This window comes from Ovis aries, chromosome 8, assembly GCF_016772045.2.
Source record: "Ovis aries strain OAR_USU_Benz2616 breed Rambouillet chromosome 8, ARS-UI_Ramb_v3.0, whole genome shotgun sequence".
NCBI lineage: Eukaryota > Metazoa > Chordata > Mammalia > Artiodactyla > Bovidae > Ovis > Ovis aries.
In genome coordinates this window covers 28,467,672-28,481,109 of record NC_056061.1, presented here as the reverse complement: position 1 = coordinate 28,481,109, position 13,438 = coordinate 28,467,672, and the positions used below count along the sequence as shown (strand labels likewise).

The 13,438-nt window shown below is 36.5% G+C and overlaps 2 protein-coding genes across 5 annotated transcripts in view; one reads left to right on the top strand and one right to left on the bottom strand.

Annotated features, from left to right (window-relative positions):
- SESN1 (sestrin 1) overlaps window positions 1–13,438 on the bottom strand; it is a 112,362-nt gene that overhangs the window by 1,465 nt on the left and 97,459 nt on the right. For 2 of the 4 annotated variants that reach the window (XM_004011221.5, XM_004011222.4), the window contains exons 2-9: window positions 13,265–13,330; window positions 12,089–12,289; window positions 10,807–10,989; window positions 8,527–8,769; window positions 6,371–6,518; window positions 4,237–4,349; window positions 1,686–1,876; window positions 363–507 (exon numbers count right to left, since the gene is read on the bottom strand). In XM_004011221.5, the coding sequence (XP_004011270.1) occupies window positions 363–507; window positions 1,686–1,876; window positions 4,237–4,349; window positions 6,371–6,518; window positions 8,527–8,769; window positions 10,807–10,989; window positions 12,089–12,289; window positions 13,265–13,330 (1,290 nt within the window). The remainder of the gene's footprint in view (window positions 1–362; window positions 508–1,685; window positions 1,877–4,236; window positions 4,350–6,370; window positions 6,519–8,526; window positions 8,770–10,806; window positions 10,990–12,088; window positions 12,290–13,264; window positions 13,331–13,438) is intronic. The other 2 variants (XM_012182656.4, XM_012182657.3) reach the window with 1 other exon arrangement.
- Window positions 1–13,438, top strand: part of ARMC2 (armadillo repeat containing 2) — a 216,837-nt gene that overhangs the window by 141,062 nt on the left and 62,337 nt on the right. The window lies entirely within an intron of this gene.

Sequence of the window (13,438 nt, the reverse complement as noted above, 5' to 3'; positions counted from 1 at the left end):
TCTGAGCTTTGAAGACAGGCTAGCTAGCAGATCTATTCTCCCTGTCATTCTTCTTTTATGTTAAACCAGTGGTCTCCAACCTTTTTGGCATTAGGAACCGATTTCTGGATGATTCAAGCCCGTTACATTTAATCTAATGCCATACTGATCTGGCAGCAGGTACCAATCCCTGGCCTGCAAGTTGGGGACCCCTGCTTTAAACCATAATGAGGTTCCCTTCCAAGTCATATCTAAGACAGCTGTTCTGGAATGTTCTTCTCTGGGTTAGCAGAGGTGATGGAAAGGGCTGGAGACCCATTAGATTAGGTGAAGGAGAATAAGAACCACTGCTAAGTTACAGAGTAAACACAACAGGTACATACCTTCTCAGAGTGCTTGAACTGCCTCCAGAAGCTATCATACATTCTTTTGGTAACCTTTTCAGGAGTGCAAACAACAGTTTTGATATAAACTTTAAAGCTACGATCCAATAGCTGGTTAATTTCACCATAGTCATAGTCATCGTATCTGTTAAAAGACAATGTGAGAATTACTATATTTTTGATGTATAGTCTGTTTTCTTATAGAAGTACAGACATCAGTAGTAAATGTTATATTCTTTTCTCCTCTTTATATAGGCAGCTGTCCCCTAAAATAAGAGCTTTACAATGTTTAATTGAGGGTGGATGAATGAGTATAAAGGAGTAAGAAATAGAGAAGTTAGGGAGATGAACAAAAAATTTGCTAGTGCCAAAGTGATAGTATATATTTACCATCGTGAATAAGCAACCACACTGAGGAACAAATTTGGGAAACAGGTTGAGTATTGATATCAAGAAATTAACAAATTAGACGATATATCCCATGATATATAAATTATAATCTACTTGTATAAATAAATATTTCTCATGTTAGCAGGAGTTCTTGGGGTCAGATGAGGAAAGAACTGGTCTCTAAGATGGCCTCACAGTGTCTACACTTAGGCCATTCTGCTTTAGGCCAGGATGGTCGTAGGCACCAGTGTCTGCTCTGCCCCACTGGAGAATACTTTCTACAACATCCAAGGATCTTCAGTCTCCTATTTGGTTTTTAGTGGAAAAGGGAGAAAACTCTTGTAAAGTCCATAATATAACCATTCGGGAGTCTAAAGTCAATAGCCTGGCTGCTGAAAAATTGAATAACCAGGAGAAAAGTCTGATTTTACAGCTAAGATAATTAGGAAGGACCATAGTGTGGGTGTTTGTGTATGTTATAAGGTGGTGTATAGTGTGTGTATATAAATAGCATAATACTGATAAAGTTTTGCATTTTATGAAGTATCATGGGAGTAGGTACTCTTTAGAAGAGCACTCTAAGAGTGCTAAGTTCCACGAAGGCGGAAGTACAAGTGTGTCAGGAGATAAAAATGATACAAACACATGAATGTTTAGAGACAAACTTTGCCTCTTCCTCCATGCTCCTGGACAACCTTGCTTGTTGTTTAACTCTTGTTCCTAACTCTCCCTCCTCCTGCCTAGCTAGGTGAGAGGAAACACACTAAGCTGCAAAAAATCAAGTTTCTGAAGCATAAAAAGCATAAAAATAAGCTCTTAGGGAGGGGATGGTTCTGAGTGTATTAACATGTGTATCTGCATACGTGTTTCAAGCACCTGAATGATTTCCCTAAAAGAAAATATCTCTTCATAAACATAAGAAAACAGACTAACCTGATTCCAAACATGCAGTGAATATAGTTCCAAATAGCCCGTCTGAGCATTGAGGTATCAACATCTTTGTGCATTGCCATTGTGTTATAAGTAAGATTGTAAGCAATGTGAAATTTTTCATCAATCAACTGTCCTACATCTGGATAAAGACGATTTACCAAAGAATAACCATGGTCTTCCCAGCAATAGTCCTAAATACAGAGAACAGAACAAAAGTGAATAATTAAAATGTGGTCAAATACAGTTCTGTGTCTATTGCTCTGTGGTGCAGTAAGACTACTGGCAGTTGAAATCCACTCCCTTTCTAGAACATCCCTAGCTTTCTGTTTCATTTGCATTCCAGTTTGATGTTTTCAATGTCTATACTGCAACATGCAAAAGTTAAAATTTGCAACTCACCAAGTTTAAAAACCAGTGGAATCTCTGCCTTATACACACACCACTTGTATTCTGCTTTCTCTCACTGTTTCCCCTGTCAGCCTCAGAGATGACTCATCTTGGGAGGCCACTCTCCTTTTATATTGCTGCAGGCATTCAAGTGTCTTCAAATTTTGTAAATTTTTAATTCAACACATCCATCACTCATTCTTTTTCCTCCTAACCCCCCTTCCTCTTAGCTCTGTTAAGTCTTCTAATTAGTTTTCCTATGTTAAATCTCCATTTCCTTTTTTCTATCTCAAACAAAACTTAATAAGCCTCTACTTCTACGTTGCTCCCATATTTGTTTTCCTAAAACACCTCTTTGATATCATGCCATCACTGTGGTCAAAACCTCCAAGTCTGATTAATTTTAAAGTGACTTCCAACTAATCAGAAAAATCCTTTGCTTGAAGCTTTCAGTAGCCCAGCCAGTCTATGATACCTTCCCTCACTCTGTCCTTCAACCTAGGCTCAATTATTGCCTACAGTCTTCTCTGCTTACAGTGCTCATGCTTTTAAACTATTCAAATCTGTCAAATCCTAATCTGCCTCCAAAAAAATTTTCTAGTCCACATGATCTCTCCAATTGTAATTTATTATATTTCATGACACAACTTCACTACCAAGTAACATATTCTGTATTTCTTCCTGTGCCTAATTTGCCTCCTTAAATAATGTTAGTTCCTTGAGCCAAGAAAAAAAAATCTCATAGTTCCCAAATATTTTCATAATTCTGCTAAAAGTTATTACTTAATACTAGTCCTTCACAATTGGAGAAGGCAATGGCAACCCACTCCAGTACTCTTGCCTGGAAAATCCCATGGGCGGAGGAGCCTGGTAGGCTGCAGTCCATGGGGTCGCTACGAGTCGGACACAACTGAGCGACTTCACTTTCACTTTTATGCATTGGAGAAGGAAATGGCAACCCATTCCAGTGTTCTTGCCTGGAGAATCCCAGGTACAGCGGAGCCTGGTGGGCTGCCGTCTATGGGGTCGCACAGAGTTGGACATGACTGAACCGACTTAGCAGCAGCAGCAGCCCTTCACAATAATTGGGAAAGTTAAAACTATCAACTCATAACAGACTGTTTAAGAAATACATTTTAAATGCACTATGTGTCTAGTAATGGATTGGAAGCAGTCTTAGAAAACTACAGCATAGAATAGATAAATGTTTCCTAATTGATGATCCTCAACTTTATTCTGGAACTAGAAGATACATCAATTGTTGCTGCTGCAATATATTTGCAAAGCACATAGCTTCCTGCCAGTGCAAAAAGAGAGAAGGAGCCTGGTATCTTGGAGGATGACAAAGTCCTTAAGTTTCCATGGACTCAATATACACAGAATTGCACTGGGAATTTTTACTGTGTATTTCAAAGTTAATGATTATGGAGCTAAACAAACTGGGTCTACCAACAATAATTTGAATCCCTACCTCACTAAAACTTTATTCTAAGAGATAGGCATTATTTAATTTTGGAATAAGATATCTTTATATAAAAATCCTCTTCAAGATTTAAATTTGAAACTCTCAAAAATTCTCATTGCTTCAAATGACATTCAGTTCATATTTTACCAGGGAATTAGGTTATTGTAATCACTATGACTTATTTTATATGAGATTTATAAGAACTCACCCAAATTAAAAGAAAACAAATTTGCTGTCCCTAAAAGTTCTAATTTAAGCACATGTTTCACTCTGATTTTCTCATCCTCTTTCCTTCTACCCACACATACATAATGCCTGAAATGTTGAGGACATTTCTCTTGTCACAGAAATGGCCTCACTTTAACACTGGTGCTCTATAAAACAATGCTATAAATGCTAGCTAGGTTCTAACACAACTATTTACTGTTTAGTTATATTATGAACTTTGAGTTTTAGTATACCATCTGGGATCCTAACCACTATTGTAATTTTGTTTTATGGGTGAATGTGTTTTGAATTCTGAGCAACTGATTTATGAACTTTAACAATATAATAAATATATCTAAGGAACTGCATGTACATAGAAAAGTTAGTTCTCTCTGCAATGCTTTCTGTTCTCAAATCCAGATGGTTCTTTCTAATTTTAAGTCAGATTGAGATATTTCTAACCAGTCATGTACATACAAGTTGTGATTTTACCTGGACTCGAAACGTTGGGACGTGCATTCCATGTCTAGAGAAATCCTTATAGCCATAACTAGTATCCTCAAAGTGACGTGATACATCTCTTGCTGGTGTAACTTCATCATCATCTGAAATAATTTTTTAAAAAAGCTACTGAAAGCTTTTCAAAAACAGGATGCTAGTTAAAATTCATTTTACCTATAACAAGTAAAAATAGGATAACCCTTTTTCTGATACTTAGTAACCAATATCAACTAAAATAAAGTTTTAAAACTATAAAGAAATTGCTTAATAATAAATAGAATATAAAGGTTAAAAAACATACACTCATGGTTGCATTTACTGTGCTTTTCATTTCACTCTTTCACAGATCCTCTCTTCCTCTGTGTCCCCTCTCTAGTTTATAGATGGGAAGTTCTACTTAAAAGTATGTACTCCGAGTAGGAATACCCTTTTGAAATAATCTTTATGGTACTAACAAATCAGCTGTGTTCTAAACTTTAGCATTTGGACTATTTTTAGTTGAATATTAATGTCATACAATATGTAAAATGATCTCTTTAACAGCTTCCCTGATGCCTCAAACGGTAAAGAATCTGCCTGCAATGCAGGAGACCTGGGTTCGATCCCTGGGTCATGAAGATCCCTTGGAGAAGGGAATGGCTACCCACTCCAGTATTCTTGCCTAGGAAATTCCATGAACAGAGGAGCCTGGTGGGCTATATAGTCTGTGGGGATCTCAAAGAGTCGGACACAAATGAGCAACTAATACTAACAGTTCAAAGGTCCTAGAAACAATTCTGAAATGAATACAGGAAAGAGGCTCACTAAGCCTTTTTAGATTATTTTCATGTTTAGGAGTTGATGAGATTATTTAGTTTCAAGTAAACAGAATCAAAGACTTCTCCTCAGGCTAACATTAAACCTCCATTTATACAAATTTGATTTTTCTTTGCTATTAAGAAAATTGGCTATTAAAACCAATGTGCTCTTTGTTCCACTGTATTATTGTCAGAGTATATTGACAGTATAACTTTTTTCCTTTAAATTACCTAGTTTACTTATTAAATCCTATAGGTTACATTTGATAAAGGCCTAACAAAGGGTTTAAGCTGTTAGTTATCTAATAAGTAGCTCCTTTTCACAAATTATAGAATTTTAAAGCTGGAAGTACTATTAGGCCTTTATGAATGCAACTTCCTCATTTTAAAGGAAAAAAAAATGGGCAGAAGAGCTAAACAGACATTTCCCCCAAAGAAGACATATAGATGGCCAATAGGCACATGAAAAGATATTCAGTATCACTAATTATTACAGAAATGCAAATCAAAACAGAGAGGTTATCACCTCACCTCAGTTAGAATGACCATCATCAAAAAAATCTACAAACAATAAATTTTACAAAACTGTTGTTGGGAATGTAAATTCATGCAGTCGCTATAGATAACAGTACCGAGATTCCTTAAAAAATTAAAAACAGAGTTACCATCTGATCAGCAATCCCACTCCTAGGTGTATGTCCAGAGCAAACCATAATTGACAAAGACCCATGCACCCCTGCGTTTACAGCAGCACTATGTACAATAGCCAAGACGTGGAAGCAGCCTAAATGCCCACTGACAGCAGTGGATAGAGATGTGCTGTATATGGCAATGGACTATCAATCAGCCATAAAAAAGAAGGAAACAATGCCACTGGCCACAGCATGAATGGACCTGGAGATTACCATATTACGTGAAGTTAGAAAGAAAAAGACAAATATCATACAATACAGCTTATATGTGGAGTTGTAGAAAACTTGTGGTTACAAGGGTTTGGGATGCAGCCGGGGTAGGGAGGTGGGGGTAGGGGGAGGGATAAATTGGGAGATTGGGATTGACATATACACACTACTATATATAAAACAGATAACTAATAAGGACCTACTGCATAGCACAGGGAATTCTACTCAAAACTCTGTATTGACCTGTATGGGAAAGGAATCTAAAAGTGGATATATGTGTAACAGAGTCATTTTGCTGTACCCTTGAAACTAACACAACATTGCAAATCAACTGTATTCCAATAAGAAAAACTTATTTAAATTGTCTTTAAAAATTGGGCTTTTTTTTGAAATAATAGACGTTGACTATGTAATCCTTGCTTTTACCTGAAGAGAAGACAAACATGCTCTCTCTTTTTTCTATTTCAAAACGTGAAGCCATCTCTTCCTGACTTGCCTCCTCTTCTTCTCGACATTCCTGTAACTGCTTCATCTTTTCCATGAGGGCTTCAACCTCAAAGAAGGAATCACTTACCTGAAACAAAAGTGCAGTTAAGGTTGTTACATATGTCAAATATGGAATGAATTTTATTAAGTCTATCTCATAAGAATTTGCATCTTAATACAAGAAAAATAGATCTTATAACTTTAATGCCCATGAATGAATCAAAACCAATTATTTTGACCTATCATATATACAGATATAAATTTTAAAATTTAAAATAGAAAAAATTTTAAGAACATATTCTAATATTTAAATTTTTATTTCAAAAGTTAGTAATATTATTACTGTCATTATGTTTTAAAAATTAAAATTTAACACTACCTGTCAGTTTACAACAGAACTGAGTTACACTTCTACTTGCCCAGTGAAACAAATAAGGTATACAAAATATAAAGTGGTTTTACATCAACATTGTACACTGGGCATATTGTCAATAGACAGGCATACCTCAGATATATTGTGGGTTCAGTTCTAAACCATTAGAATAAAGCGAGCATCCTAACAAAGCAAGTCAAGAATTTTTTTGGTTTTCCAATGCATATAAAAAGTTATATTTATACTATACAGTAGTCTATTAAGTGTGCAATAGTATTATGTCTAAAAAACAATGTACATACCTTAAAAAATTCATTACTAAAAATACTTAACACCGGGATAGGGAGCTTATCTACTAGAGAAGTTTTTTAAAAAATTATATTATTTCACTATTATTTCATTTAATTGAGGGATAACTAGGAACGGTACTTCTTTAGCCTTATACTAAATCAAAGGTGGGGAAAGAATCCAATTCTCAGCATCCTAGCAACTGATGTACTCACTCTTAGTCCATCTTATAACCTTTAAACTTTGATAAATAATTAGTGGCCATATGTGGGCCTCTCACATGAATCCAGATAGCTCAAAAGAGGGTGAAACTGATGGTCTTGGGCCTTATCAGCACACCACAGCACGGCAATCAACCTTGGGAAAATGAGTTTCCTTCCTGTGCTAATCTCACCATATGTAAATGCTACCTCTTACTTAGTACCTGATAAATGCTAAGCACTGCACTAGGCCTTTTGACTCTCTAGAGACATTTCACTTAAACTTTGCAGTAACCTTGTGTTTGACCTTTATTTAGAAATGAAAAAATGGGGGGTCAGGGAGGGTAGATAACTTGCCAACAGTCAAATAATATGTTAATAGTCAAGTGTTTGTTAAAGTCAAACATATAAATTCAACCTGTCCAAATCTGTCTTAAAGTAATAATAAAACTGAGAAAATCTGTACCAAGTATTGAGAGGCTGTAATGTTGTTTCTATCCGGAAATATAAACCCTTGCTCTTCACTACAGCTAAAGAATGCAGAGGGAATCTTGACACATCATATATAGGAGTTAAAACTTGCTCATAGAAAATTCAACTCATTGTGATCTGTTTTCCAAGGAATAACAAAGCTGAGAAAATATAAACGCCAGAGAAGAGAAGGAATAGAGGTAAAAGCATTTTAATAAATTTACATTCACTTCTATATATATCTGTGAGAAGTTAAAACATGAAGAAGTATTTTAAAAGGAGAAATTCCAGATCAAAGCTGATTAACTCTTCTAAAAGAGAAACAATTGAGATGACAGCCTGTTTCTTTCGTGCAAAAGGGATGAATGGGATGTGATCAGCAGCAGGCAGTTTGTATCATCAAGTTCCTCTTTCCTCAGTCTTCCCGTATCTCACATTCAGTAGCCATTCAATACTAGCTGGCTCTGGCGCATCCTGGTGGCTTCCAATCCTGAAGTTATTCGAATGTAGTCTGCTGGGGGGGGTCTTATAATTATATATAAGTCATATAATTTTATATATGTCCCTTAGTATCAGACACTATAATGCTCAGCATTTGGAGGCAGATACTTGCTGAATGAATAGATCGGGGGGTGGGTGGGTGGGGGGCTAATACCTTTTTAAAAGGACTTAACAGGGTAAATTTTCCTAAAAGCCAAGTAAAAAAATAATACAACAGCAATTACTGTGATTAGTCTTATGACAATCCTGTAACAGATACTTACCGAAACATTGCCTGCTGAGTTGACCTGCATCTCATCCACACTGTGATTGCCGTTTGTGATGTCACAGACGCAGTAGTTACTAACAGAAGGCGGTCTGAATGTGTGGCCGCCATCACAGTGAATCTCTGGGCTGATCCCACAGCCAAATGTGAACGAGGCAAGAGAATGATAGTGTGTGAGGAGAACTACTGCATGTACCAGTTCTGCAAGGGACCAGCTATGCTCTTCAGCTTTTAAAAGTCCCTTGGGGAAAAAAATGAGAATATATTTTTATACTGGGGTATGGTGTTGGTGAAAGAATATAGTTCACCTTGGTATTTAATCTATTGAAAACAGGATTAGTTACTATATAAAACTTAGGATAAAATGACAATTTGAGGCATGTAGAACTCAGAATTTGCTAATTTTTATGAATATATATTCAAAAATTGAGCTTAACATAATCTGATAATAACTAATTCATTATTATTTTGATTATCTAAAATCAATTTAAAAATGCAGTAGAATACATTTTGTTTAAGGCAGTTGCTGTGTTTCAGACAATGGATTATGAATGCATTAACTATGTTGTTAGTGTGAAGTCTCAAACCAAATGCAATAAATTTGAGTTTAAAGTAGAAGCTACTGTGGAAAATATGCCTGTTTTTCTTTGATATCAGGCTTCCTCAAGGAATTTTTAAGATAGTGATTTGAACAACTTGACTCTGAATATGTCTAAATCATCAAATTATATTTATTTTAAAAATTATGCTCAAGGTAAAGTCTACAATTCTTAAAAGTCTTACAAATCTGTTTCCATTCTGCTTCATTATCTATTTCATAGTATTGTATAATTTTATGTTACTAGACATACAACAGACATTGCATTAATCGTATTCAAATCTTATATCTCCTTGAAAATAAGATGCTTCAATTATATAAAAGTATCTAAACTACTCTAGGGAATTCCCTGGCAGTTCAGTGGTTAGAACTCTGCACTTCCACTGCAGGGGGCGCAGGTTTGATCCTTGGTTGGGGAACTAGGATCCCACAAGCCTTGTGGAATGGCCAATACATTATTTTAAAAAAAAAGAAATTTTTAAAAATTTCTACTGCGTGGCAGATTCTTTTAGAGAAAGTCAATCTACTTTTATTCTATTATCTTTATTATCAGACAGTAAAGAATCTGCCTGGAATAGAGGAGACCTGGGTTCGATCCCTGAGTCAGGAAGATCCCTGGGAGAAGGGAATGGCTACCCACTCTATAGTTTTCTTGCCTGAAGAATTCCATGGAAAAAGGACCTGGCAGGCTCTAGTCCATAGGGTCACAAAGAGTCAGATATGAATAAGCGAGCATTTAACATTTTCAATAAACAGAACCAGAAGAAACTAGTTTAAGATGGTATTTTGCAAAGATATACAAGATTCCACTTTACATCAGAATGGCGAAAATCTGAACACTGACAACAGCAAATGCTGACAAGTATGTGAAGCAACAGCAATGCTCATCCATTGCTGGTGGGAACACAAACTGGTACAGCCACCTCATCAGACAGTTTCACAGTTTCTTACAAAACTGAACACAAGCTTACCATACAATCCAGCAATCCCAGTTATTTACCCAACTGAGCTGAAAACTAATGCCCATCAAAAAACCTGCATGTGAATGTTTGTAGAAGTTTTATTCATGATTGCCAAAAACTGGGAGTAACCAAGATGTCCTTCAGTAGGTGAATGGACAAACGGTGCTACATCCACACATTGGGGTATTTTTCAGCAATAAAAAGAAATGAGCCATCAAGTCACGGAGGAACCTTAAATACATACTGACAAATAAAAGAAGCTAGTGTGTAAAGGTTATATAGTTATGACTCCAACTATATAACATTCTGGAAAAGGCAAAACTATAAAGACAATAAAAGGAGTAGTAGTTGCAGGGGGAAAGGAGAGAGATGAATAGGGGGAGCATAGGAGATTTTTAGGGAAGTGGAACTATTCTGTATGACACCATAATGGTGGATAACATGACATTATGCATTTGTCAAAACCCATAGAACTGTACAGCACAGTAAACCCCAAAGTAAATTACAGACATTATTAATTCATCAATTGAAGCAACTGTACTAAGCTAATACTAGAAATTAGTAATAAAGAAAACAATGTGTGTGTAGGGGGGTGGAGGGTTGAAGTGGGTAGAATATGGGAACTCCCTGTGCCACTTTTCTGTAAACCTGAAACTGCTTTAAAAAATAGCCTATTAATTAAAATAAAAAAGACACCCTAGATATATTCTCTGCTTACCTCAATATGTTCTTTGGTAATAAGCCAAGGTCTATGGGCTAACACTTTGTTAAGTTCTCCTAAATTCTGTAGTTTTTGAGGAGCATTCTCTAAACCATTAAGCCACTTGGGGTCTCCACCAACATGAAGGAAATCATTTACATGGAGATTCACTAAATAGGAGCACTGATGTCTTGCTGCAGCCTAAGAGAAAACAAAAGATGATTCTAACTATACATATTAAAATCTTGAACAACTACATGTCTTTTTTCTTTACAATGGGCAAAAGTTAATTTTTTGATTAGTATGTTCTCAAATTTTCCATATACTACAGAAATGAAGTTTTTGACATTCACAAATTCATGTATGCTACAGAAAACACCTCAAAAATATCCCATGAACAAAAAATATTTGATAAAAGTATTTGAATTTTAGAAAAATTTTATACCTACTGTCAGAACCTGATTAAGAAGAAACTTCAATTAAGATGCCAACCATAAAATAATGAAATTATTTATAAATTGAACATGAGTAAAAACCACTTATGTCAATCTGAACTATTTATATAGTAGTGAAATAATCTTGTCTTCTACTTTATTTTCTTATTTAGTAGAAAATGGTTCTCAATAAGGGCTTCCCTGGTAGCTCAGCTGGTAAAGAATCCACCTGCAATGCAGGAGATCCCAGTTTGATTCTTGGGTTGGGAAGATCTGATGAAGGAAAAGGCTACCCACTCCAGTATTCTTGGGCTTTCCTGGTGGCTCAGCTGGTAAAGAATCCGCCCACAATGTGGGAGACCTGGGTTCAATCCCTGGGTTGGGAAGATCCCCTGGAGAAGGGAAAGGCCTACTCCAGTATTCTGGCCTGGAGAATTCCATGGACTCAACAAAGTGTAAATATATACTGCTGCTGCTACTGCTGCTAAGTTGCTTCAGTTGTGTCTGACTCTGTGCAGCCCCATAGACGGCAGCCCACCAGGCTCCTCCATCCAAGGGATTTTCCAGGCAAGAACATTGGAATGGGTTGCCATTTCCTTCTCCAATGCATAAAAGTGAAAGTGAAGTTGCTCAGTCATGTCCGACTTAGCGACTCCATGGACTGCAGCCTACCAGGCTCCTCTGTCCATGGGATTTTCCAGGCAAGAGTACTGGAGTGGGGTGCCATTGCCTTCTAGGTACTACTTAACAGGAATCCAATTGGAAGCTGGAATATAAGTATTTATTCCTGTGTTTGAAGCATTAACCATATCTTAAAAAGATTAATAAAGCAGGGAGAAAGAATTTTTCACTGAATGTTTACAAACCATTATTCCAATGTAGTGCCGATAATGAAGGGGTAATGGCCCATCCATTTGCAGTAGATAGTGTTGAGTTTTTAAGAAACTTTCTAAATACTGTGGGTGAAAAACCATCACTAAGGTAATATTATCCAAACGACCCAAAGCAGCAAAAGAATCTGTAAATAAAGTATGCATCTGTGCGTCTTCACTCCCCACTTGGAGAATCTGTATAAAAGAGAGGAAAACCATGGTTACAGAAAGTAAATCGGTGTTATACTGTATGCTTGGGGCTGGTGCACTGGGACGACCCAGAGGGATGGTACGGGGAGGGAGGAGGGAGGGGGGTTCAGGATGGGGAACATGTGTATACCTGTGGCGGATTCATGTTGATGTATGACAAAACCAATACAATATTGTAATTAACCTCCGATTAAATAAATTTATATTAAAAAATAAAAGAAAACACGGAAGGGGGAGAAATAAAGCATGCATGCACTGCATTCTGTGTGTCATTTAGAAGCAGATTAAATTTGGCTTAAGAAAGGGAGGTTATAATTCTACAAACTTAACTCAACTGGTTGCAAGATAGAAGAATAAAAGTCACATATCATGTAGCAGGGGAGAAACAACAAAGGCCACTAGATAGGCTGCTTGTAGACCTGGCCAGAATCCAGATAAAGAAGCAGATTTAGATTATCAAATTTACAGAGCTTGCAGACACTAATGCCTTTCCTTTTAACAACACCTACTCTCTCACGATTTACAGAGAACCAAAATTAACTAACAGTAAACAATCCTTGTGAAAACAAAGCATAGAAGCATTTACATATTTAGAATTAAAGATCTAAGCTAGCATTGATACCAGCCTGTGGAGTTGGCCAAGACCAAGTAACTCAGTGTATGGGCACACTTAAATAACATCTAAATATAAGCAGGTGGCATATCATTGGTCAAAAACAAGTCTTGCCTTTGCTTGACTAATTATGGGTGTTAGAAAAGTGCCATGAAATACTAGAAATCAAAGTGACTATAATAGCTTTCTAATCCCACAGATTCACTGCCAAAGCATGATGATTAACAATGATCAACTCTGTGTAAAGCATATTGTTGACCAACAATTGTTCAGATGCCAAGATGTGGGTCATGACAGCTTTTCCTTAAAAGCATACAGTTCACTATGTACTTTCACAAACAACATACCTCCTTTTCTGGGATGAATCTGCTTGGTCCGTGTCCTAGTGGTCGAGGAATTCTAATTCCAAGTTCCTAGAAAAGAAAATTACACCATCTCAGGCCTCTAGCAGTAAACAACATGAACTGAGGCCACAGGAATGGGAGAGAAAAACAACCAGTTGAACAGAGCCTGGCTTGTTT